The sequence below is a fragment of the Rhyacophila brunnea genome, unplaced genomic scaffold (assembly GCF_057557595.1).
Source record: "Rhyacophila brunnea isolate RB1 unplaced genomic scaffold, BYU_Rbru_1.0 scaffold_22, whole genome shotgun sequence".
In the NCBI taxonomy this organism is placed as follows: Eukaryota; Metazoa; Arthropoda; class Insecta; order Trichoptera; family Rhyacophilidae; genus Rhyacophila; species Rhyacophila brunnea.
Window position 1 is genome coordinate 22016521 of NW_028232882.1, and position 27776 is coordinate 22044296.

The 27776-nt window shown below is 32.9% G+C and overlaps 1 protein-coding gene across 1 annotated transcript in view; it reads left to right on the forward strand.

The window, feature by feature from the left end:
• Positions 1 to 15483, forward strand: part of LOC147070210 (uncharacterized) — a 39286-nt gene extending 23803 nt beyond the window's left edge. The window contains exons 3-10 of the mRNA XM_085949494.1: positions 3126 to 3839; positions 4493 to 4592; positions 5124 to 5251; positions 5659 to 5853; positions 6393 to 6639; positions 7932 to 8060; positions 11280 to 11458; positions 14794 to 15483. Coding sequence (XP_085805620.1) covers positions 3126 to 3839; positions 4493 to 4592; positions 5124 to 5251; positions 5659 to 5853; positions 6393 to 6639; positions 7932 to 8060; positions 11280 to 11458; positions 14794 to 14889 — 1788 coding nt within the window. The 3' untranslated portion in view covers positions 14890 to 15483. The remainder of the gene's footprint in view (positions 1 to 3125; positions 3840 to 4492; positions 4593 to 5123; positions 5252 to 5658; positions 5854 to 6392; positions 6640 to 7931; positions 8061 to 11279; positions 11459 to 14793) is intronic.
• Positions 15484 to 27776: the final 12293 nt, after the last annotated feature.

Consider the following 27776-nt stretch of genomic DNA (forward strand, 5'->3'; position numbering starts at 1 on the left):
AGAGATCATTTTGATAGTCTACTATTGGGAATATGAATGCACTTTGCCATTATTATCTGTTGGACAATGGCACGTGCGATGAGCTTGTAACGTTGAGAGGAGAAGTAATAAAATAATACACAGTGACAGCCCAATAATGAAATAAAATATCGAATAACCGTGAGAGTTTTGAATATGAGAAACACCGGGTCTCCATGACACATTGTCTGGAGCCGCCTTTAAGCAATATTCCGGCGTTTTCAATTTCGCTCGTGACACGTAACAGATATTATTTTTAAATAGTAAAAGTATTCAGTTCTATTTGTCATTTGCTAATTTTATCACTAATTAATATCAGGCTACTCATAAATAAATAATTATCTTTATACCGTACCTTCATTTCCTTTCCAAACTTAAATGATGGTATGTTGAAAAAATTTCACTTGTATTTTTTATACTATTTCACCATACATGGTGATATTACTTGTCCACTTTATCTTTCTTCACAAATGTAATTTGGTACTATACTCATGCATGAGTAAACATATTATTGATTTGTCCAAAGGTACGAAGGAACTTATCTATTATTATCTATGCTTTATCTTATTTTTTTTTTATATATTCCTAATAAACAATATTAACTATAATATATTACGTACCTAACATAAATAAAATATAATAATATGATAGTAAAATCGGTTTTCATTCTAACACAGTATATCATAACTCTGATCGAAGTAATGGCATTCGTATTTTGGTTAACTTCAAAATTTCAACATGCTTTTGTTTTCTTTTTTGTCCTGTGCAAAAGCGCTGCTCAGGTGCGGTCGATCCGTGACTCATTGAAAAGTTTTTCGTAGTATGGGTACGGCCCGTATGGGTGATGTTTGTTTTAGATAACGTATTACGACATTTCTTGTTATTTTATCGATAATGTTGATTATTACAAGCACTACTAACGACATCTAGTCACTGTGATTCAAGACTTTGTTTGCGCAATTATTTCTACCAGCCAATAACCTATCGCACAAATTTATCGAAAAAGATGGATAATGTAGACCGGTGCTTCTACAAACTTTGACATTTTACAATCCCTAAATTTGAAAAAAAAATCCAGCCATTCCTCTTGATTTTTTTTTCCTTCTTAGTGACCAATAGTATAATATGTTTACTTAATTTACCATTATTCTTATTTTGCCATCTCCAAACGGAGGTTGGTCACAAATAGGTTGTATTTACATATTTACATTTTAGGAACCGTCAACAATACGTGTCGTACGGCCTTTATCAGTCACAGACCTTTTACACATTTTCTGGTGTCCCTCAGGGCTCAAACTTAGGGCCGTTGCTGTTCACGATTTTTATAAATGACATAGCATTGGTAATAAAAAATGCTATGCTTTTGTTGTTCGCTGATGACTTGAAACTCTTTTTGGAAGTTGTCACCTTGGACGATTGTCGTCAGCTCCAACTTGATATAGATAATATATTACATTGGGGCAGGCGTAACAAACTAGAATTCAATATTGATAAATGCAATCTTTTGTCGTTTACCAGAGCCTCAAAAGTGTTGTTTTTCCAATACTCGATGCATGGCAGAGTTCTGTCACGAATATCATCTGTAAGGGATCTTGGCATTACGTTTGAGAGTAAACTGACATTTATTAGCCATATAGTTACCATTTGTAACAAAGCGCTTAAAATGTTGGGCTTCGTCATGCGTACTTCCCGGGTCTTTTCGGATGTTACGGTATTAAAACTTTTATTTAATTCTTTAGTTCGAAGCAGACTTGAGAGTGGGTCTATTGTTTGGGCACCGCATCAGTTGAAGTATAGCCTTAGAGGGTTCAGAAGAAATTCCTGAGACTCCTTTATTTGAGGTTGCACGGATACTATCCGTGGCTTTATCCAACTGACTTTCTCTTAGGCATGCTTACATACTGCAGTTTGCAATTTAGAAGAAATCTTTATTTGGCTACGTATTTTTTTTCGACTTATACGAGGTATAAATGAGAACTCTGCCATTCTGGGCATTGTTGACCTGTGTGTCCCTGATAACTATCTTAGAAATAGAGAACATCAGTTGTTTATTCTCCCAAGGTACAGAACCAACCTGCCACTGGTAATGCCAATTGGGAGGGCGATAACTATGTTCAACGAAATTGCTTCGGGTGTTGATATATTCCATCTACGTGAGGATGAGTATAGGTGGACGTTGTTTTATAAATTCTTAAAATAGGGCCTGCTTAACTCATCCGGTGTACTTCCTTGTACCTATCTAATTAATATTTTTGTATGTACATATTTCTACTGTTTAATAACATACTATGTATCTCTTTTTTTATGTAACACTTACTGTTTTAAGTATACTTCTTTATTTCTATGTCATGTTGTGAACGTCTTAAACTTATAATTTGTAATGTCCACAATATGTTAAAAATAAATTGAAATTGAAATAAGCACAATTTTAAATTGTATACACCGAACAGAATTGCACGGTAGGCATTTTTTTTGTATATGGAACACACGCATATGAAAATATTACTTTTACCATAATTAAGAAGATTTCTGAAGAAAAAAAATTGAAATATCAAATTTCTTTTTCCCTTTTAATTTGGTAATTTGAATATGAAATTTCCTTTATCCGCTTTCTACTCCTAAAATGTCCCACGATCTAGGAATACTGCACTGATGTGTTAATTGAGAGAACAGGCAGGAGAGCGGAATCTCTTTAATAGAGTAGGGAATGCAATGATTTCTCTCCATCTCTTAATTATCTCTTGATATTTTTACTAAACTTGAATTCTAAAAACAATATTGACGTACAACACTTGTCTTGACTAGCAGCCAGTCGTCATAAAAAAATCACTAAGATGAATGGTCCACATTGTGGAGATCAGATCTAATGGTGATCTGCCCTTTTTTGTTTTTAGTAATACATTTTGATGCATTTAAAATCTTATCTGGTTCAGCTAGTTTCAGTTGAAAATATCTATTTGACAGGAAAGACTGGTCAAAAATATATTTAAGTAAAATAGTACTAATATTATTCTCGGTCAGTTTCCATTAATGATTAATGTAGACAAAATTTATTTTACTCCATTTTAAAATGTCCTTTATTTATTCAGTGTTTTTTTTCATTCCAGGAAATCCTACAGCACTCTACGGCAACACTGGAGGAGCTGATGCCTTCGATATCTCAGAACTCCAAATGCTTCATAAAGTACGAGAACATGAGCGAGTGCGACTTACCCGACTCCACGGAGGAAATGAAGAACCTAGAGAGCAGACAGGCGGCTGCCACCCTGCTGCAGATTAAAAACCATGACCCCAGTAAATTCACTGTGATAAAACCCCATTCGGAGCCGCAGATCATCTTCAATAGTGTGAGCGGCGTCACGATGGAACAGGCGACAGAGAGCCTTCACTGCAATCCCATCCTGGATATCCTGTTTGACACGGCTGTTGCACAACGCCTCGGTGAGGAGACTCAAATCAAATCGTCGCCGGACGCTCACCGGATCAACTCTTACGACGATATGCAGCTAGATTTATCAGTGAAGCACGAAAACAATCAAAATCTTCGCAGTTCACCCATTAGCGACACTGATGAACCGTTCAGCGAAAAGGAAATGGATCTATCTACCAGTAAACGAATTAAGCTGGAAATTGCAGCCGAGGATTTAGAATACGAGCGAGATCACTATCATAGGAAACAAGCCAATCCGTCATTGAAATCCAGCATGAGTGAGGATATCGGTAAGGCGATGGAAGGAGTGGATGCTTCTATGCACTATGATGAAGTCAGTCAGAGTAGCAGCGGATCGGATCCAGAGAGATTGCAAATGGATATCTCACAGGTATACACTTTGTTTTCTTCTTTTGCACAGTTCCACTCCTGGTAGGAGGTTAGATACCATGCTTGATAAGTTCGCTATGTATGAGTCACAACTGTACCATCCTTAAGAAGATAATTAGATTATACTAGTCACTGCAACAGATAGCAATGTCTGGTGGGTGGACATAATCACCAGACGTTTTCAATGGACACACAGTGATCCCTTATCTCCTTAGTATCTCCTAGCCTTATCTCGTTTACTCTCTTCATTCCCAGACATTATACACAGACTGCGGCTGTGGTTATGACCACCAACTAGTCTTTGCAACGTCAGCTGAAAGTCTGAAAGTAATGTCAGAAGCATTTCAATACAATTTTATATTCACTAAAGCATGTACTTTAAAAATTGGCTCTACAATCCGATGTGCATCTTCACTACTTCACAAAGACGCTTCCTAACAGATCTTTTAGTAAGGAATGAATGTTGGCCAATAATTTCTCAACCTATTAGGTCCAAACATGTATTAAAAAACATGTGAATTTGCCAGATCCAGGATTTGAACCGAGTCGCGTTGGTCTGGTGCATATTATTGCATTAACGTTGTCAAATCCATGTAATTTTAACTATCCTGAAACTACAGACTCTGATTGAGACTGTTCTTTATATTTGTACAGTTGGAGGAAGAGAATGATGAAAACACAATGTCCGCCCCGCCCTCGCCCCAAGACGAAACAGAGAGGGACTCCATTTGGCAAGCGTTACACCAACACAACGGTGAGACTTTACGATTATTTGTGTTGTATTTTATGTATACCAATGAAAATGCAAGTGAAAATTCATTACATACAAGAATAGACAAGACTTGATTAAAAATTGAACTTTTGAATTGATATTTCCCAAAGAATGTTTTTAAGGCATACTTTCTTGATTTGTTTTCTAATTTTACTTTCATTCATGAGAATATTCTATTTACAACTCTTTTTGTTTGACATAAAATGAATTCCAGAGTAAAGCTGTGGCACGAATTTTGCTAATGTGGTTTTTAAATAATGTCAGTGGAGTATGTTTTATTAATGCTACATAGTTTTATATATGGGAAAATTAAGTATAAAGTGACACCTATAACTTGAGTCACGGCCCACTGTGATGCCGGAATTTATTATCATGATGTGAGTATTGCCAGTGTATTGCAAGTAAATCCAAATCTCTCCAAAGCTCCAAATCGCCGTACTTCAAGTTATGGTTGTTGGCCTCTCACTTTACTGGCCTGCAATATTATTTATTTATTACGATATTTATTTTCAGGTATCGAAGGGGAGGCAACACAGCTCCTACGAAGACTAATCAACTGCAAGAGGCTCGGCATGACAGTATCGCCTGTCTCACAGGGGGGCCTTCACAATAGAAACAACATCAATGGGTGCTCGTCGCCTGTGAGTCACAAAGTCAATTTATCTATCAATTACTAAAAAAACTACGCTTGCACTCAATAAATAAATTGTGTCCCAGCACGAAAGTAACAATAAAAAGGACATTTAGTTTAGATTTAGTAATTCAAAAATTACTATTTTAAACATCATAACGATTGCCTAAATTCTTAAATATATAAATTTGTGTGGCAGCGTATTATGAATCTTTAGTGGACACTGTTAATTTTCTTGCGTTTTCATGACAGGAATTAATAAGGGTTCATTAATTTGAGTCCAGGTTGAGTCAACTCTCTGTGTGTGGACTGCCTAATATAAATACAATAAAATCAGTTCACCATCCTAATGGCGTTATGTCTGAGTTTTGTAGTTTTCCGTGACCGTGAGTTAATATTACGAGTCGTTTATTTCAGGTCGGTTCAGTGGATAGTTCGAGCAGAAGTGTGAGTGGAAAGACAGGCAGACGCAAGCAAAGTTTTCCATCGCGAGCGGCCGCCCCGCCCTCTCTTGTGGCTTCTATGCTCAGCACCGAGCTCGAAAGTGACCAACCCGACGGTGACATTCATTCGCATAACTCTTGGAAAAATAGATACCCCGCAGATGATCAGGTAAGATTTCTATAATATGTGTCGACTTTTAAGTTTTATTACAATTTTATTATCTCGTTATTCACTAAACTACAATGTCTTAAGTTGTAAGATATCCAAACTCCTAAGGAGCGGCGCGGCGCCTCTAAGAATCCCTGTCACTAGCCAGTCTTCTTGCGTCGTTCTAGGTGATAACAGCATCCCTTAGCTCCGCAGTATACACTCTATAGATAGCATTTAGTGACCGGAATCCGGTTGGCTTAAAGCAGAGGCGAACCAGGTTAAGGTTCTCTTCTACTTACTGAGCTTCGAAAACAGATGTTTGCCACAGATACTGGGTGTGCGGTGGTGGTATGACTTAAGGAGTAACGAGGAGATTAGAGAATGCACCAAACAGCCTCTCATCTCGCGCTGAGAGTGAAGAGGCGACGTTGAACCTGGCTCAGCCACGTGGTGCGGATGTCGGAAGAGAACCAATTCAATCACACTAAAAATTGGCTCCTCCTAGATATACTTCAGACTCTTTGTTCCAATCAATAAAATAAACAAACTTGTTTCAGACAGGTGAAGCGAGTGAATCCCCTCCCCCTCTGGCTCCGCTGGTGTCTGGCTCCTCCCCTCCCGCCTCCATCCAACCCTCGCCACACTACCCTCACAGCCAGCATCATCACAATCATCATCAGGTGCAAGGCGGGCAGCAGCTGGGCGGGCTGTCCACGTCAGCCGCTATGCAGAAGCAGCGGGTGGACCTGGCTTGTCACAACTGCGGGACGCGCACCACCACCATTTGGCGGAGAGACGCTAACGGTCAGCACTTTTCTATAGCTTTACCAACCGCTTACTTTTTAGAGCTAAAAATTTGTAATCCCAGACAGAATTGTTTATCTCGGGATTAGTATTTATCTCTTCATTTATGGGATTAGTTAAAAATTATATAATCTTTGTCAGAAATTTTTTTAGTGTTTTTTATCAACACAAAATGAATTATTATTTATACACACTAATAAAAAATGTTGCAACAGTGAAACGAATCTGTTCACACCTCCCGACCATGTCCGATCCTAATAAGATTATATTATGGGCCTTCACAGAGTGGAGGTTTGTGTTAACAGAGTAATACATAATATAAAGAGAGTGGGTATTGTTCGGCAAAATGAAGTCGTGTTTCTTGCCTATAACGCACAATAGAACCTCAAGTTTATTATTATTAACTTAACTATGAAACGTTCATCATGTTGCTTACAGCTACCAAATTTAAACACAACATAGTAAACCATATTGTCTATTAAATTAACTAAAAATAATTCTCACTAACTTTATATTTAACACAACAACAATAAATTTCAACACATGCTCGCAGTTTTTAAATGAATGTACCGGCGGCGTGTACAAGAAATATTTAATTCAGCCGTAGAAATTCTATCCTACTCTTAACGGATATTGTGGAGGTATAAGCGTGCTGAACGCTTTCTCACTCAGTTATGGTTCGTTTTTGTTCAGGCCGTAGTTCACACCATTTTTAGTTAGTTGTGTACTTGATTAAGGCATTGGTAATTCAATTGTTGAAATATGGGCAATTGATGGTGTAGTTCAAAAATCACCTCTTGGTACAGTGAACCAGCTTAGTGGTTAACGGTGTAACTCCACGCTCAATATTAATAGTATGATGTTGCTTGTACGCAACTGTATGTACTATACGCCTGAGTGCTGTAAGCAAGACGATTGTCACATTTTTCATTTTTCAAGTTACTCCTCATAAACACCCTCTCACTTAAATTCATATCATTACTTTAGTGGTTATCTATATGTACCTAAGAATTGCACATGCACAGGTTTAATTAAACGTGTGTAACAAAGGCTTGTACAGTCTGACAGTCACATACTTTTCATTCTGTGTCTTTCAATGACATTTCATGAAACTATTAAATACATTCAACTCATTTCCATTGCAAGTTCAAACCATTCAATTCAAGTGTTTGATATGATCTCTCTTTATTACTCCATACTCTTTGGGTGTACCCACCTGACATGCAGCTTAATCGGTATGTATTATCTCTTTTTGATTTAGTGGTGTTAATCTGATATGTCTCTGTTGACAGGTGACATGGTGTGTAATGCTTGCGGGCTATATTTCAAATTGCACGGTGTTGCGAGACCTACTGCCATGAGACGGGACACCATCCACACTAGAAGGCGAAGACCTCGAGACTCCTTAAAACCAGGCAGAAGTATGACAGTTTTATCGGATAGATTTAGTGAACTTTGATAGAAATCTAATTATTTCTGTTTAACCCGATCGGCGCGTAAAGTTTCCATACAAAAGATGTACTGTCCGCGGTCGGTTTTTCGAAATGTTATTCTTCGCTGTATTATAATAAATACGGCAGTTAAAAATTGTGGCTACAACAGCTATCGTAACTAGATACATAAGGATCAAAGTGCCACACTAAAACACATAATGGAGTGTTCAATTTAGCTGTGTTTACTTTAACAAAACTACCGTATTGCTTTGTTCCGATAAACTCTGTCGCCATTTTCGACGACATAACACTCGACTTCAAAACAAGTGCGCCGATGAAGACAATTAATCACTGACTAATTTTATTTTACTCGTGTTAAAAACACTTAAAAATGCCATAAAAATTATTGAAAATAATAGCTTTTATTGGTGACTTATGAATTATTGTTAATTAGTGTAAGTTTTATTGATGACAAATCCATTAAAATTTGATGGTAGTCCCCAGTTTTATTTCGTGGCATAGATTGTGTCAACATTTTACATGTTTTATGGGCCATTCTAATTTAAACATTAAAGGTGAGTCCACACTGGTTGAAAATATTATAATAATTTTTTTGTTATTTTTTTTTTAGTGAAACTTGGATTTTGTAGATTTCTTTTCAGTTTTATTGAGCATCGTGTTATGTTAGTGATTGTCATTTTATGTTTTGTAAAAAAAACAATATTTATTTTTTAACTACATTAATATTTATTGCTACAAAAACTTTTTTTTGGGTAAGGTTTTAAAAATTTACAAGCATTAAATTGTACGCGAAGATAATATGTAATATAGTTGAAAAGTCAATATTCCATGATTTATATTTTATATTATATTGTATACCTACCCGTGTGTTTTTTTATCAAAAATTTATACGTTTTATATATTCCTTCATAGTAATTCGTAATTTATTGGTAAAACTTGCAATCCTCTAAAATATAATAATATATATTTTTTCATTCCGTGTGGACGCATCTTTACTAAATATTTACGACTTTCAATAATGAGCTTGATTTATGACTTTGAAACAATTGGGGAGACACATGAGTAATAAATGACATAATCCAGAACACAAGTTCAAGTACATTTTTAGAAATATTACGACCAATTTCTTTTCGTTTTTTGGTTGTCTTTTTCGTATTCCCGCACATGATGTAAAAATCGCGGTGAATTCAACTTTACACGGTAAATACTCGGCGCACACTCAACTCGAATGAAATATATTTTGTATAGCTACTGCGCAGCCGCGAAAAATACCGCGTAGATTTGAACTGATGCAATCGTACCGGCAAATCTCAATAGATCGAGGGGGTTCGAAAGATCGATGTTTATGAAATTAAAACAACATATTTTTGACAAAGTTATTGATATGGCGGTACGAACACGAATCAGAGCATCTTTCAATACAAAAATCAATACTATGCGTGAAGTATTTCCTACTTTACCGACATTTCAATTTTCGATATCAACAGTTGCGACATCCGCCCAGTATCAGAGCTTATGTAGAAAACAACATATGTCCCATCTGCTGCGATCGGGTTAAATATTGTGTATGGTATTATTTTGAAGTTATAATTTCTTACCATACGCACAAAGTAGGTAGTGCTAATATGTTCTGATCATGCCTGCTGTACCCTGTACTGTGCCTTACCCTGTCCCTCCCAATCACTGTATTTCCTGCTCACACTGTTGAATCTTACTTATTTACATAGTCATAAATATTATGTATTTCTGACAAATACATTAAAGAAATAATAACATTTGCGGCATCTATTTCCAAAAACTGTTGAGTTCACATGCTTAATATGAAGCTATTAGTTTCACTGGCGTATGCATATAACAGCAAACTGCATTCAAGCTATTTACTGTAAATTTGCATGCATAAACCTAATTTGAATCTGTCGAATAGTGACGTCATATCGCTGACGTAATATGCGTCATGCCGTGGCTAATGTTACCAACTTTTAAATTTAAATTTCCCGATAATTAATTTAAAATTTTGAAATTGTGAATAGGTGTAAAAATGTGCAAACGGTACCATATAAATTTAATAATTATAAATGAATAATTATCATGAACTTTAAATAATTTATTTGTTATAAAACCATATTTATTTTATACTTGTTAATGCATAAAATGATAAAGTATACCCAGTAAATATTTCCATAATATGGCGATATAGCTTCGCGGACTCATTGACAATATTACATACATCTCCATCGATCCACGATCTGTATACATTTTTACAAGCATTTAGCATCATCATGAATCCGATTATAGCACAACGGCACGTTTCAAGTCTCCTACTAAACGCTTGTTGTGATGAACTCATTTTAGACGTATATTAAAGTGACACTGACAGATCGCCTCCATTTTAAGTTTGGTGCGCATTCCTGTACGCATCTTCGTGACGTATGCATTTTTTATAGTTTTCTTATTTGGCCGATAAACCGCTTACTGCGTTGAATGCGGTTCAAAAGTGTATGAATACGGCAGTCAGTCAGTAATCTCCGATTTACTTTTTTTTTAATTCAATTTTTTTGATTCTGTAAATACTTTGCCATTGTATAACGTAAGCTACGTTCATTAGTTAAATATGATTTAACCGGAGATTGATTGCAAATTCGTTTATATTCGTCATCCACCATTTTTATATCTTACGACTAATTTTAAACATGATTTTTTTATTAATTAGAGTGATGTTAAGGACATTTTATTTCCCTATTCCCTTTTTCTAATTGTTTACTATTATTATGTGTTTGGAAAAAAACATTATATTTGCAGTTCTCAATGTGCTTGATAGTTTTTTGCAATTATCTCGAAATTAAATCTATTAAATTATAATCTTATTGCGAAATATGAAAGTTACTGACATTGAAACTAACAACTTCATAATGGTTGAAATCTAAATAAAATCTGTAAATTTCTATTTATAATTTTACTCAATAATATGTAATTATCTGTAACTTCCAAAACCATCAAAAGCTTACAAAAAAGTGATTGACAGACACTGATAAATTTAAAAAAAACTGCCGATATATCTAATTCTATTTTGCTCATAATTATTGTAATTGAAAATCATAAATTTGTAAATACAATACAATGTAAAAAAGATGTTACTTGAAAATAAATATAATATTTTACCGAATTGTTTCTACAATAATGTTGCAGAATCAAAAGGTGGTCGTTGTCGCGAAGACGTGGGGAGCGATGGCGGTGTAATGGGACTCAATGAGAATGTAGTGGGAGGCGGGGCGGGCAACATGCTGGCTGCACTTCGTCGCTCCATCCAGCCACACCTGTTGATGGCTCTGCAGGCGCATCACCATAGGACCTCCAGCGCTTTAACGGTTTGTGTCCAATTTCGTTTCGTTAATATGTATAGAACTAGTACTAATGTAGCCGCAACAAACACATTTCATCAGGAAAACACAAGTGAGCGACAACGGCAAATAGATCTCAACCCCTTTTCCATTATTTAAGTAGATTTTTATATTTTTTCTTAGTCTTATGTTGCTATGTACTTCTACTGAACTTTATCATTCTAGCCTCATTCTCGTGGTCGCCTCAGACCTACTAGAAACAATTTCAATATAAAGAATGTTACATTCTCAAACCTTTTGAATTATTCATTGATTTAAATAAACAGTTTATTAAAATGTTAGCAAATGCAAGTACTTTATAACTAAAATTTGGAGTGATCAAGAGGTCGATCACTAATTAGGACACTTAATTGATAAGTTGATTTAAGACGAAGTCTTCACTGAGCCTTTTTTAAAGAGGCACCTAGCGGAAAAATACGAAGCTTGCAATTTGAGACATTTTTGATAATTTACAATTTCAATTGTATTAATGAATAAATATGTATCTGAAAACATTAAAAATAAAAATATTTTTTATTTTAAGTCAAAGACAAACTTACAATTGTAAAAAATGTAATAAAATGTGAATTTGTTCTATCGGACCGCACCCTATTATTACATATATTTTATGGTCATATTTATTATTAAAATTTAGTTTATTAAGTTTTCTAAGCATTACCTAAGCATTTTTGACTAATTCGTAGTTTTAATATTTTTTATATCTATTGTAAAAAACATCGATTTTTATAAAAAATATAAATGTGTATAACTTGAAATCCTTTTTATTTATAATAATATAAATATTTTATTAATATTTATACTCAGGTTTCAGGTCAACCTACTCAGGTTTAGTTCTGCAAGTTTCTCTGGAGGTCATCTAGATTTTTTGAAAGCGAGAATGTTATCTTTAAAACGTTATGTGACACAAATGAGCCGTTGCCCGGAATAATGTTGTATCCAACAATATTCTTGTTTTGAGAAAAATGGAAAAAAATAAACCAGTTATGTTTTGTTACATTTTATATTTTAAATACAATAAACATACAATTATTAAGAGTTTTAAATGTAAAGTGGCGAATAAAGCCAATTAAATTTGGATTTATTACAAAAAAATATAGTAATTATTCCGCAAAATGTATTTTATTCATTCTGCTTCATTCAATAGTGCCTTAAAAAAGGCAGCATGCTCATCTAACATGAATTCACACATGTCATTGAGGTCTTTGAGCTTAGAATTATCTTCGTCTGCTTTCTGAACATAGCGTCCGACATTCGACTCTCAATACATGAGACGAGATAATGACTTTGTCCATTGTGATTCAGTAACCTGAATGTTAATTGAATATTTGTCTTGATATTAAAATCGAGAACACATCCCGGATTAATTTTTTTTTGGCACAAACGCGACCTTGCAAAATAGAACTAGGATTGAAACGATATTAGATTAAGTTACAATATATCAGTGGCGAAGACTCCATACTAGGCGATTATTTAAAGCCTACCTTCTTAAGAAAAATATTTTTTAATTGCATATTGACATATTTATATACTTAATCACTTCATTATTTTATGTTATATAAAAATAATTTATTTTGCCAACGAGATCGCATATGTAGGAATGTATTACAGTATTACACAGTTTACAAAACAACTGCAAAGGTATTAAAAAAACCACAGCGCGCCGCGCCGTAAATTAAATAATAAATGCCGCGACTTCTCGACGTAAATAAATTTCCGATTATGTTTGGAATAATTCTGAATTTTTTTTGTATGGACTTTACGTCTCGTAACCTCAGCAAGTCTGCTGATTTGTACGAAATGAGGCAAGCTCCTTTCGCAGAGCCTAAAACATTCGCGCATAATATTGTTGTCACGACTGCGCACTTTGTCCAAAATCATTAATAATTAGATAATAAAAAAAATAATTTCAACGGCGTTTAATCGAATATTAATAAATAAGTAAGTATAGATTGTTTTTAAAAATAAAAATAAATTTTATCTAATGATTTTTGATGGGTATACATGTTTTGAAAAATACGTAATTTAAACACATCGCTCATTTTTATGTCGTCAATGAGTTTTTGAAGTTTCATTGAATTAGTGTGTCGTTATCATTTATTAGTGTGTGCCTATTCATTAGTAGTAAATATCGTACTATTCTCGTAAGTATACCTGACAAGTGTGCTCTTTTTATCATATCTCCACAGCCTACCTCTTTCCAAAAGTCACCCTTCGCCACTGCAATATATAGAGCACTACAATGCCAGCATTATTATCAAACAACATTTCCAATAACAATATGGATAAATCAATTGAATACAATCGATTAACGTTTGACATATTAATAATATGTCGAACGTAATAATTTTATTGATGAGATCAACAGAACTGTCAAATGGTATATAACATTATTCCACATAACTGTTTCGAAGGGTAAATTGCAGGCTTAATAATATTTTTTCTGGATAAATACTCTTTTCCTACATCCTTCAGCTTCCTAGCTTTGATATTTGTCCAGTTTAAAACATTAGATGTCTGTTTTCTTCCTTTATTCAAGTGAATTATACCACGCTCCGTGATATTGACGAATGGCGATGCCATTTTGACAATAGCATATACAATGTTCTTCCACAAACCAATAACTTAAAAATGCTCCCACAAGCCTAAATATTTTTTCTTTGCCACACTACCTACCTTAAGGTGACGCATCAGTGAAACGCCAAATAATGTTCAACTGTACGCGCGACGAAAATTTGTACTTGCTTCGCATTCATTGAGAGAACGTGGAGTCGGACGCACGTCACTTTGCTGCGTGATGGCGACGGGCCAATTAATTCTAAAATCGTGTAAAGATGACTAAAAACTTTACCCATTTACTTTAAAAAGCAAACATGTCAATGAATATATTATTATTGATACTAATAGAATAATAAACAGAACATAAAATGGACGTATGTTGGATTTATATGAGAAATAATATTTCGTTTGACAGGCGTCATTTTCACCCGCGACCCGCAATCCGCACATCGCCTAGCAACGATCTTTTTAGACCGTGCCTCAACTAATGCATGGCCTTAAACGATGCATAAAAACATACCCAACATTATTCCATCAATAACTCAACATTGACAATTTTGTTGGATACAACATTATTCCGGGCAACGGCTCAAATATTCTCCGTTTATGCATTACCTTTTATCATCGCAATCTTTACTGTATAACAGAGGTGGCGAACCTATGGCACGCGTGCCTACTAGTGGAAAAAAGGTTCGCTAACACTGCTGTATAAGTTGTATTAATTAATATAGAGTGTAATATTTCAGATATCTCCTGTGTTACAAATGGACGGAGTGGACTGTGACGATGGTCCCTTAAACCTTGCCGCGTCTCACCTCACCACTGCTGAAGAAACGCATTGAACCACCATCACCGCAAACAAGACAATTTACCGCATCTCATTTATCAAAATGGCGGCTCCGCTCCGAGACCCTGCGTCAGTTCGAATAGTCGACAAGCAATGGCGACACCGCTGTCGACTGTCGTAATAATTAATCCATCGGAGGCATTATAATTATATCTTTTAAGTTTCCAATGTCGCGCCTAATACTCATTCTTTGTGATTTGAAAAATATTATTCTTTTGGTGTGATCACCTTATCACATTCATCTTGTCTGTACCGTCGGTGTTTACCAAAATTTATGGCCCGTGGACTACGTACTGTTAACGAGACCCAGTTTTAAAATAATTATTTAACGTGAAATAATATACCAGTATTAAATTTGTACATAATTTTAATGATTATCAAAGAATTATTAATGTCTGTAATATGTCTAAGTTTATACAGTAACCTTACCTACAGTAAAACACAAAGATTAAAAAATTGAAATTTGAACAAAAAAAATACTAAATGAAATGAAGATTAAAACAGTATAATAAATATAATGTGAATAAGACTGACAAAATCAGATTTGTATGAAAAAGTAAAATTACGAATTTCGAATTATAAAATGTGCAAAAAAAATAAAATTACAACAAATTTCGAATTACATCAAATTATGAATTACATTAAATTACGAATTAATGGGTGTTTCAATTAACAAAGTTTTACTGTAGTTTTGGAAGCTTTACCGATCACAATTATTTCGGTATATGTCTAAAGAAATGTGTGTGTGACTTATTATGAACACATATTATATTATATTATATGTATGTCTGAACCATCGAAATGGATTGATATTATTGAAATTTATCATGTTTCCGCAGATCAGAGTATGGAATTCGCCGATCGTCATAATTCCGCTGAGGCCAGTGTAACATTTAACAAACAAATCACCACTAATAATAATAATATATAATGATAATGAATTGATATTGATTTTTGGGAGGCGTGGTAAGGCTACTTACCCTGCCTTCGGAGTCGACATTAGTATCTCACTAATCCACTGATGTTTTTTTTACCCATTGTACCTTTTAATGTTTGTATTTAGTATTATTTAAGTATTTATGCAGTAATTTTTATTTCCGCGTGAACTTTCCCAATTTTCGAACATCAAAATTGGCATTCGAATCGATGAAGCTTATTTAAACTGTGGTGCAAAAGTAAACAATGATATTTCCATACATATATGAATTATTCATCAGCCTGGATCAATCAGCTTCTGGATGAAGGCCTTTTCAATCTAATTACACTCTTCACATTGTTGTGCATTACATTGCTAGATACTTCTGTATAACTTAACCATTTCGACAACCCAGCGGCATTGTCTACCTTTCGGATGTTTTGTACCTTTTCAAGGTTTTATCTTACTTACATAGCACGCCGTTGTTTGTTTCCATGTACTATAAAATTCTGAATCTGTTTTTGCTGAGGGTCCATCTGATTATGTGTAGTAAACGCCGGTTGAAAACGTTGCCTCTTGGCACATTACAATGGGTTGACATTACCACAAATATCAGAATGTCATGTGGGGATTTCAGGAGGGATAATATGCACACCCGTTCGTCCATGACAAAGGGACATGGGGTATGAAAAGTAGAGCCGACTGACAGGCGTGCCATATCATGCATTACCCCGCCTGCAGGGCAATTTTTGAATGAAGCACTACGAAACCCGTCACCAAACCGCTTTGACTGAAGCAGGTAAAATTTTTAGTTTTAAAGTAAACATTGTGTGTTCATAGCTTCGAACGGCATCGACCCATGAACCATAAGTGCGAGTGAGCAAGCATTCGGCACGCTTATACCTATGGTCCATGCGTTAGAGTAAGATAGAATTTTGACCGTGTCAACAAATATAATGTCAAGACAGAACTCGTCGATTTCATAGAAATTAAATAACTTTTTATCCATTTGGGTAATGACTTCATATTTAAACAGTACTTACCCGTTAACTTTGCATTATTAAACCATTCATTGTCGAAGTACGTAACTAATTAATCTTTAAATAAGCTAGATACGTAGGTACCTATCCAATATTACAATACGGCATTTCCGTTGTATTTTGCGAACAAATATGTGTGTTTCTATATTACAAAATCATAATAAATACTTTAATGAGGATTTAAACACAAAATAACACTTTCAACGTTAATAGTTATGTAAAAGACGAAATACAATAGATGTACATACAGCTTTCTACAATATTGCGTTGACATTCGATATCTGATGTTTACCGGCAGCACCTCTAGCAGCAAAGCTTATGTAGTTCAATGACAACCTGTACTCGGCAGTGGCGGTTGAGTTTTAGTATACTTCCGTAGAAGTAGGCTTGCGCAACCGGTCATAGTGCTTCATTCAAAAATTGGGCTCCTGATATCCTCATATCCAACTGTGCCTGAATTAAGCGTTAATATCAAGCCTGAAACTTAACTTCCTGCTATTTGTCTTAACGTCTAACCATCATAATGAGTAGAGCTCCTTCGACCCCTCACGACAGAAACATTGTGAAACGGTTTACATAAACTATTACAATCTATGGAAATGTCAATGTTTGCCGTACTATCACATAAGTATTATAAAGAATCTCAATATATTGTTAATAATTATTTACAGCTGTTTATGGCAAAATACACAGTTTTTGTTTTTTATCTTATTAGTTACTAGTTAACTAAAAGATTTTTTGTAACAAGTCTTAAACAAGACGAAGTATTATATTATTGATAATTTTTCTTTTAAAATTCTCAATTTTTATATGTTGTAGTGTTTTTTTTTGTTCTAATCCTAAGTCTTTTTAATTATTTATGACCCATGTTGGTACTAATTCTTAATTTTACAAAAATAAATTGGTTTATTAACCTTATTTTAATGATATTGTCATCGTTAAATTGAGAATGATTTCAAAGCGACGATCAAATTTAACTACTATTTGACGTGCGGTATTAACAACGTAAAATAATTAATTTTTAAGCAAAAGGGTTTTTTATATCTTGCCTATACACAATGATATAAAGTATTAAACGATAATTGTTAGGGATTGTTTTTAAATTCTGCTTTTTATGTGATACAAAGTTTTTTTTTTTTTCATTTTTATGTCGTTCACAGTATGAGGACTGGTTTCATGTTGACCAAAAAGTATAGACTTGTTTTATTAATCGAAATGAAAACAAACAGTATTTTATATAGATCTTGGATTGTAGTTATTAAGTGAGGCAATAAATCTTAGCATGTACGCTCAACGAAGCAGAGATGACAGATGAAACAAAGGAACACGAATACTCCATTAATTTTCTCATAAACTGTCGTAAACTAATAATATAATTGTGTGTTTTGCTTTAACTCATTGTTTACCGTGGTCTCGCCAGTGGAGTAATTTTTTCTCATTGATTATTTTTTATTGAGTGTGTATAATATTGCTTACTTACATATAAAAAATAAATTTCTGTACTCTCTGTACTGTCAAAATACTCATTTTATACTGAACTAACAGATACAATGTCTGGGTTAATAACCTGGCAAGGTATATTGACGTTAACGTTTTACACTTTTATTTTTACTACCGTCACTTTTAAATTGAATTTTAGATATAATAAATAAAGCATATAACTGGATCGAAATAATTCTCCAGTCATTCCATCATTGTAATATTCAGTTGTTTTGTGAGTGTAATGTTTGAAAATAAGCTCTGACTAAATATCTCAGAATAGTAATGTGAGAGGGAAACATATAAAGCCTTATATGAAAATCTCCCATTGAGTTGAAAGTTATACGCTGATTAGCTTATTAAGTTACTTGGCTTATAGTATTGAAGTGACAATAATATTATTTGTATATTTGAATCCAATTTGTTGCAATGTTGTCCCGTTTCTATCCAGTCATTCTCTGATTATAGCTGAAAGGCTGTGTTGATGGACAACACTTTTAAGTTACCTTCACGCTGCAAAATTAATATGCTTTTTAATAACCATTTATTTTATTCAACGAATAATTCACAAGATTTAAGAATGTAACATTCTATTTATTGAAAATACATAAATTGAAAACAGCCCATTTAAAAAATCACATTTCCATGGAATTGTAAAAAAACCATAAATATTGATCGTGACAACAAATGAAAATATCTGAATGTATGTTCTGGTCAAATTTGTCATCTTTGTTCCGTTCTCATGTGCCCTTATGAGGTTTTGCTATTCGTATTGAATTATTCTGTTCAATTAGGTATTCTGTTACCTACCTTAATGGTTGTGCTTTGTGAAAAATTTACACGAGGCGACTTTCGATTTCGATGTTGCCGTACTTTTGAAGATGTCAAAAAAAAAACTTAAATATTTTTATACTGTTTTAAAATTTAAAAAAACAACGGCTTAAGTATGCTACTACTTAAATACTTTCAATAACAATATTTATAATATTGTGTGTAATTGTGACAATAATCCGGGCTAGTACCCGTACAGTGAAAAAGAAAATGTTGTCATTTAAAATTAATTTTAATATTTCGTCATGCACCCGGTCAGTTTTAAGGAGGTTATCGTATTAAATATTATTTTTATCATCGTAAAAATAAAGGCCACGTATTATTTTGTATTTTAGCAGTATTCCTACAAATATAATCTAGTGTAAACCAAAAAATAACAAATTGCATTATAATTATAACTATTTAATCTCTTCCCAAATCTTTTTACTATGTGTGGAATTGTTGCAATTGTCTTCCCAGTCCTTTATATTAATCTACCGTATCGAATATTACAAGGTTGTATGTAAAATATGGCATTTCTTTAACGTTTAAAGTATGGTTGAATTGGTAACCGCAGAAAAATAATATTTTGATGGTATTGCGTATACCCGGCAGTTAATGTTTCAGACTTCCGACTTTATGATTGTTGAACTATTCTGAATAGTTCGCTATCTATCTATATACAACAATTACCGCAGTCAATCCTTTCAATAGTAGTTATAAACCACGTTTACATTATACAGTATAAGTCTAGGATGTTTTTGATTAATAAAACAGTATTATCAACTCGTAACAAATGAGGCTATTATAGTAGAACAACTTCACCTTGAAATTGCGCAGATTGCGATTTCTTCTACTGCGCACGATTTACATGGGGTAAATTTAATTATTGTTACCGTTATTATTTCCGATTGCTCTCACATGAAGCCTATTTGCATTGTTTTCTCTTGTTTAGTGTCATTCTAACTGTGTCATATTTTCTGTTAAAACTATCAAACTTCACGCTTATGTGGTATTTTTATAGTTTCAATGTCAATTGCCTTCGTTTAATTTTTTTTTTTGATTTTGGTTTACTAAGACTATTCTATCGTATGTATATTCATAAACTACCAAATCCAGCTCCATTGTCGACAAATAGTATTTAACCTGATGTGGATTGCAATGTCAGGTTATTTTATTTGGCTACAGTAAAGCCTCGTTAATTCGAAATTCGCTGTAAATGGAAATATTCAACATATTTCCTAAAATCTATTTATAGTGATTTTCACTAATTGATGCGAAGTGAACAATGTCACAAAATCACAACAATAAACTATTATTTCAAAGTTTTACTGTTTTTTTTAATGTTCGTCGTTCTGTCAATTTTGAATTAACGAGGTTTTATTCTGTATTTTGTAATTATTTACTGATAATTATGTTTGCAAAAAGAAAATATATTATTTGCAATCCTAAATGTGCTTGAGGATTTTTTGCGATTATCTCAAAATGGCGGAATATGAAGGTAAACGACTTTGAAACCGATGCTCAGGGTTTATCTTGACGATAGCCGCATATGGAGTTGACTGTTTGAATGAATATTGCGTTGGAATGCTTGCGGTTTTTAACCGGTTCTATGAGGCCGTGATCGACAGGCTGTACATACAAATTTCGCGAATTATGTCGTTCAACTTAAAACTCAAATTACTAGCCACTGTCGATTGATTTTTATAATCTAAAAAAACACAGTGACATCTGTTTGAATAATTATGAAATACTAAGCCACAAATTATCAGTATTATAGCGATTTTAGTAAAGCTTCGCTCTACATTCAATGTGTCATTAAAAATCTGCAGCCTGTCAGATACTGCCATGGTAATATCGTGAGGCATAGAAAAGGTTATTAACAGATATGGGCAGGAATGGTGTAAAATTTTCTTCAAATGAATCGGTTTCATATTATATTTAGGCTCAATCTAGTATAAAAAGATTTTCTTCAAAGTCTTTCATTATTCCTATTTAACATTTATGAAATTATATAAGCCTGCAGTATTAAACAGTAAAGTGTCATTTTCTCAACATTGATAATAAATGACATACAACCTTGTTATATTTAAACCGTTGATTTATTTGTATTATTTTATTATTTACAAAATGATTTGTTAAGTATACGATTTTGGTGGTGTGAAGCATTTTTTTGTGATTTTTATTACAATGTCCATGTCATTATATTTTCTCATTTTAAGTCTTGACAAAAGAAGCTCTATTTATATTTTATTATCTGGATTAGCTCATAATATTTTTTACGTCCATTAGCTTTTTTGTTTATTTAATAATATCGGCCTGACCTAACTTTTACATTGTGGGCGGTTTAAACCCAAATCGAATTAATATTATTTATTTATTAAGCGATGCCACTATGATATTAATAATAATTGTTACTGAAAATCAGTGCTTCTCTGTTGAAATTGCTACCACTAAAATATATATTCACTTCTCAAGACTGCATTATTAAAAAGTTAATTGCCTATTTTTTCAATTAATTTTCTCAAAATAATTAAAAACTGTTGTAACATATTATAATCTTTTAACGTTAAAACAAAAAGTAAAATCATTAAGTGTTATGGAACATTTTTTTTATTTTTCAAACTCTTCTACAAGTCTGCTGGTATATGTTGCCAATAGTATGTTGTAGACTTCCCCGTAATATTTCCCCGTTCTCTATTCTGTCACAAAGGTTTAAACATCCGAGTGCTACGTCAGTCAAGTATTATTCAAAAATATATTATGTCGAATGAAACAATGAACTGTCATTGACAACCTGTCTTGAATATTATATAGATTTGATTTCTATGACACTTCGTGAACCCAATACTAACAAGGTACTAAGTATTCATCCTTAATAAAACAAATCCAACAATGAAGTACCATTCTAAAGTGCCTCATTTTTACTTTTGTTTCACCAATGACAAACACTTAGAACCTTGTAGTTCTCCACACGCGATTTGTGTACAAATACAATGTACATAATTTTTAACCCCCCCTATTAAATGTTTACTATAAATACTGATCTGGTACTGACATGTCTAACTAGACCTTTACACAGGCAACAAGGTATTATGTGTCCTATTTAATATTGTGGTCACAAAATACGTCAAAGCCAAAGGACTTGAAATGTAGATTTTTTTTTATTATTTTGTCTCATTGCTCTCTTTCTACATAATTTTAATGAATGTTTTATAATGTTAATCAGTGAATTCAGCCAGTATACCTTCATTATGCAGTCAACTCTTGATTTACTAGGCAACGTATTAAATGTGATTGAATTTTTTTTTATTATGATTCCCATTTTTAGCACTTCGAACAATTAAATTCGCAGTATGTAATGGGAAAAATACTTTTTATATATTTAAATTCAATTTCGTGTCTGTGGTGCGAAGTGAAAAGTGCTAAGGGACAGGGACCCACTATTATTATTCTATTTTTACTGATGATTATTGTAATCATTAATTGGATTATAATGTCGTGGATTCGAATTCCAGGTCTGGCAAGTTCACATGTTATTTTTTCATCGTGCGTTTGGAGTCAGAGTGTGGACCTGATAATTTAAGCGAGTGGCTAACATTAATGTCTCGTAAAAAAATGTTAATGCAACCTAATGTAAAATTAACCGATCTAGCCCTGGTAAATCGAGAGTTACCTATATTTATTTTTAAGTGAAACAAAATGATTTCTGTGCGCTCTCTATTTTCCGCCGTGTTTTTGTTTTTACAACCTAGTGATTTTGTTTTAAATAATTAATTGTGACACTTTTCCCAACTGATACAGATATTGGCATTAGATATTGCAGAGGAAATGACAGTATTTAAAAAAAAAAACAGTACTTTACGTTAATATGAACCGTCTATTTATTTTAATTGTTATGTCATAAAATGTCTAGGAATATATTCTGCTTACAAGATGGAACCAAAAAAATACGTCTCGCAGATTTACATAATATAAATTTCCACTCTACATATATAATAAACTACAAAGAATTAATTGTGGTGATATAAAAATATCTTCTCATTACAGTGATATTAATATCTCTGATTTTAAAACTCATTTCTTTCACATAATTAATTGAAGACAAAGCAATTTTTTTATTCATACCGATCATTAATATAGGAGCGATCTTGATTTTTCCGGTGTATTGTTACACAAATAATATGTATGTGAAGAATTATTATTTGTCTCTCGTTGACGACAGAATTTATCTCTAAATTGAACCATCAGTATTTTTTTTACTCGACGTATAAAGTTTTTGTATATATAATAAGGCTTTTTTTAAAACACTTAGTTTAAAGCGATTAACAGTATTTTATGTATTTTTTTATTTTCATATTTGTTCTAGGTTTAAAGTTAACAATTGAATAGGTCTTAGGCATTTAATTTTGAGTAATATATTTTGTATAACTCGGATTATTATTATTTATAAAAATACCTACAGCATTAATCTTGGGGCATTTCTTTGTTTTTAATTCATACATTATTTATTTACTCATCGTGTGGTTGTATAATTTATTCTTTAGTAACAATTTTCTGAATGACAGAAGGAAAATCATCGCATTAAAGATGTCGGAATAATGTTGTTTAAATGATAATAATTTGTCAGTACAAGAATTTGATGTTCACAGATTTTGATCAAGTATCGCAGACCGTGGATTGAAACCTACCACAGTCATAGACTAACAATATTGCCTGTTATTTCTGTATTAAATTTGCTATTTAGGTTTACTTTTATGAAAATTTTCCATTTATCTACTGCAAAATAAGTTTTCAAATCAATGTTTATACACACTTCCAAAAAGTTGCCTTTAATAATTTTATTGTATAAGGATTTTTTTCAACCTAAAAAATGCTCTCGTGTAGAAAAATTATTTGTTACAGATAATTGTTAGTGTCAATAATTTTTCTTTTAATATGACACCTCTACATACGTTTCACACCTTATGAATACAGTAAAATCTCGTTTATTCGAAATTGATAGGACCGAAAATCGAATTACGAAATACACGATGTATTAAAGAAAAAAAATTATGAAAATTTACTGTAATATTTTATGTTAAAATTATGACATTCTCCGAAAACTGTGGTGTAAGTGCTCTGTACGAGTTATCAATTACCATGCTCGTGTCCGCGCAGAGATGTTTCCGAACCAAGATGGTTTACTTTCTAACATGTTCCAAAGCCCCACAGTTAGGGACGTCATATTGAAAGAAAAGGTATTCATAATTATAACATTATCAAATGATCCAAGCCTTCAAGAACATTTTTTTTTAATTGTATTGTACATCAAATGAATCAGTATTATTGTACTGACCTCTTTCTGATTTTTACCCAGTCAAATATTATGTCGACTACGTATGTACTCCTGAATTATAATGTCTATTTTTAGCTTACTTGAAGATAGTGAAGTAAAAATAGTATCTTATAAATGAGCTTGTCATCTCTTAAAAGGAACTTACAAGACAGTAATATGGAAAGCGATGAGGCATGCACACAAGAGTAAATTCAAATTATTTGAATAGATGGAATATTACTTCTTAGATAGTGACTCGGATGATTTGGCTGTCGAACAGCCTTCTCACCGGGTTGACCCCACTCTTGATATTCTACGATACGCAAGCCGTGGCCGTCTTGAATAATTAGTACAACCGTCTGAGCCATTCCGGGCATCTAATTTTTGCTTTAATATTCTGATACGGCATGTCCAAAAGTAGCTAAGTAAAAATATCTAAACAGTACGGGTGACACAATAACGACCCTGATGATCAATACCGTTAGGCCATGCGTATTTGATAATCACTAATTGTAGATGTGCAATAACAGAATTATAGTTAAGCAACCTTTGTTAGCACCTGCAGATTAGCTGTTTATCACTTACTACTAAAAGTGCAGTGTCTGGGTATGTTGAATGTACTCGGAGAAGAGCAGGGGTTCGCAGTTGAAATGATGTAGAGTTATAAGTAGTTGGCAGGGTAAATGTGGAAGTCAGTGGCACCTACTGGATTTTGTTAATCAATCATAAATTTTATTATTATGGATATTTTTTCGATATGGACAGTTTAACCATTTTTCTTTTTTTTAATAACCATTTTTCTGTGTGCGTGCCTGAAAGCGATCATTGGTGAAATTATTTAAGACCCTTGCAGAGAACAAAATGAGAATTTTCATAAAAGTACTAGTCCAACGATTCATTATTATTAATTGAATTTACCCTCACATTAATTTCTGATTCATCTCTATAATATTATATTTTACTTAAGAAAATTCTTGACTATATTGTAAAAGCAACGTTGCAAAAAAGAATTTCAGCGTGAACAAGTCACGGTTTTCTTCGCCTACGTTGTGCTAAATATGTTCTGTGCCTTTGTTTGACTCGCACGTCTAGTGTAGTGCATGTTTTTCTACTTACTCATTGTTTGCTATAAATATAGTAATATTTTTTAAATATGTAATGTTAACAACGGGGTATTGTTCATTCACAAAACATTAATTTTGATTTTTTTTATGCGTTATTAGGAAAATTTCAAAACTTTACTACCTAACCTAACCATAGTATATTCAATATTATATAAATTTTTAATTTTTAAATTATCTTAATCGTCTTATAGAACTCTGTGAGACACCACAAAATACAACTCTAGACAAGTTAAAATATTCATTTTGAAATATGTCTTTTAATCACTACATAAAAGTTGTTGGCATGTTAACTTGGCAACTTAATTACTTGGTTACAACCTTCACTTCAATAATGCTATATTATTTTGAAGTATTGTTATTCTATTTTATTCGTAAACCTCATAAATCCAAAACATTCTAATTTTTTTTCATAAGAATAAATCTGTCTAATTTTATTTATAAATGGATGTTCGACATTCATGGTACCTATTTAGTTTGCATTTTTTTTTATTTGAATGGACATAATAAAAATAATGTACTTAATAAATATTCTACAATGCTAAGATTCCATTTTTGGGATTTCACAAATCAATCGGGTTTATTAATTTTACAGACATTTACCAATAATACAACAGTGTTGAATTAATATAATACGTAAAAAAACAGTGTCAAGTATTTTTAATTCAACACTACCATAAAATGAAATGTGGCGGTGTTTTTCTCAAGTTAAATAATATATTTTATGGTGCTGACATAATCTTTACATATGACGATGCTTTTTCCAATTCTTGCAGTATTCTATAAACTCATGACATCGTAACTACTAGACTTTCATTTCTTTCATCAGATCATTATTAGATTAATTTGACGTATAAATTGTTTTTTTTTTTAAATGAGTACTTAATATTTAATGTCTAGTGGTGACTATACCCTGTTGTGTCCGCATAATAACTTATGGAGTGTACTGAATAATGGATGTTGCCTTTCTTAATCTGTGAATGTGTAAATTTCATCATTTGGACTGTAAAGAGGGAAATGAAATGTGAATCAATAAGCAATAGAGGAGAGATGTTGATATTATTTTTTTTAGACGTGTAATAATTGATAACAAGCGAAGCTTTACTACTTTAAGCTTTACGACTGACTGAATCAACTATGTATTATTGGTATCATAATATTTAAATTCTCTTCCCGGTATGGTTTTGTTTTTTTGTATATTTATATGATATATGACGAGATTATTCAAGAACTCTTGTGAAACTTGATAATGTAATACTCATGAAAAATAAAATTCTTGTCTGTTTAAAAATGTTATTCCAGGATGAGGATTGTGTTAATGATCAGGTGACTTACTTACGCAGGGATGGATACTTAAAAACTAACTTTAAAATTGGCTATGTAGTGTTTAGAGTATTTTTTTACAAATAAAACCTAGCAGCTAATATAATTTGCCTCGTTTTATTTGCTATGTTATTCCAATCCCTCACAGCACCACTAGAACGAGACGACATTAATCTAAAGTGAGTATCGATATAAATGTTACAGTAAAAATTGCATTTCATAATATGTGCAGATAGACGGAGAAAATTCATAATGCATTTCATCCAAAGATATCGAAAAAAAACCAGAGCGTTGGAGCAGACCCTTTTTGAAGTTGCTCCTCTCCGGGGGACCTAATACTTGCTCCGGGTAAAAAGTATTGTAGGTATACAAATTTAATGTTAAAAAAAAAGTAGTTTTAGAATAGTCATTTTCATTAATTCTATTAAACAAAATCCTCCGACAGCAAATCCTCTCATTATTTGCCTCTTCTATCAAAAAAGTGAGGTTATTTACACTCGGCAGTATTGCCATATTTCAAATAATTCCAGTGTTGCAAAGCGTCAAAATATACTATTTTCATTGGATTTTAGGACAAAAATTTAATAATAAAAAAAACATTCGGGGCTGTGGAGCACTACAAATTTTCGGTGCTCCTGCTCCGGGAAAATCCCAGTGCTCCGAGCTCCGCTCCAACGCTCTGAAAAAAAACATTTCATATGATGGAGCCTAAATGAAAGAGATACTGATTAAAAAGTTTGCTACAAGTGACACATTTAAGTTCATTTGAAGAGAAGTTCACACTTCTGACATTCCACTATAATTTCAGATTCGCCCAACTCAATAATTACATACATGATTCTAAATGCTGATATTCCCAAAATAAACCTGTACAGA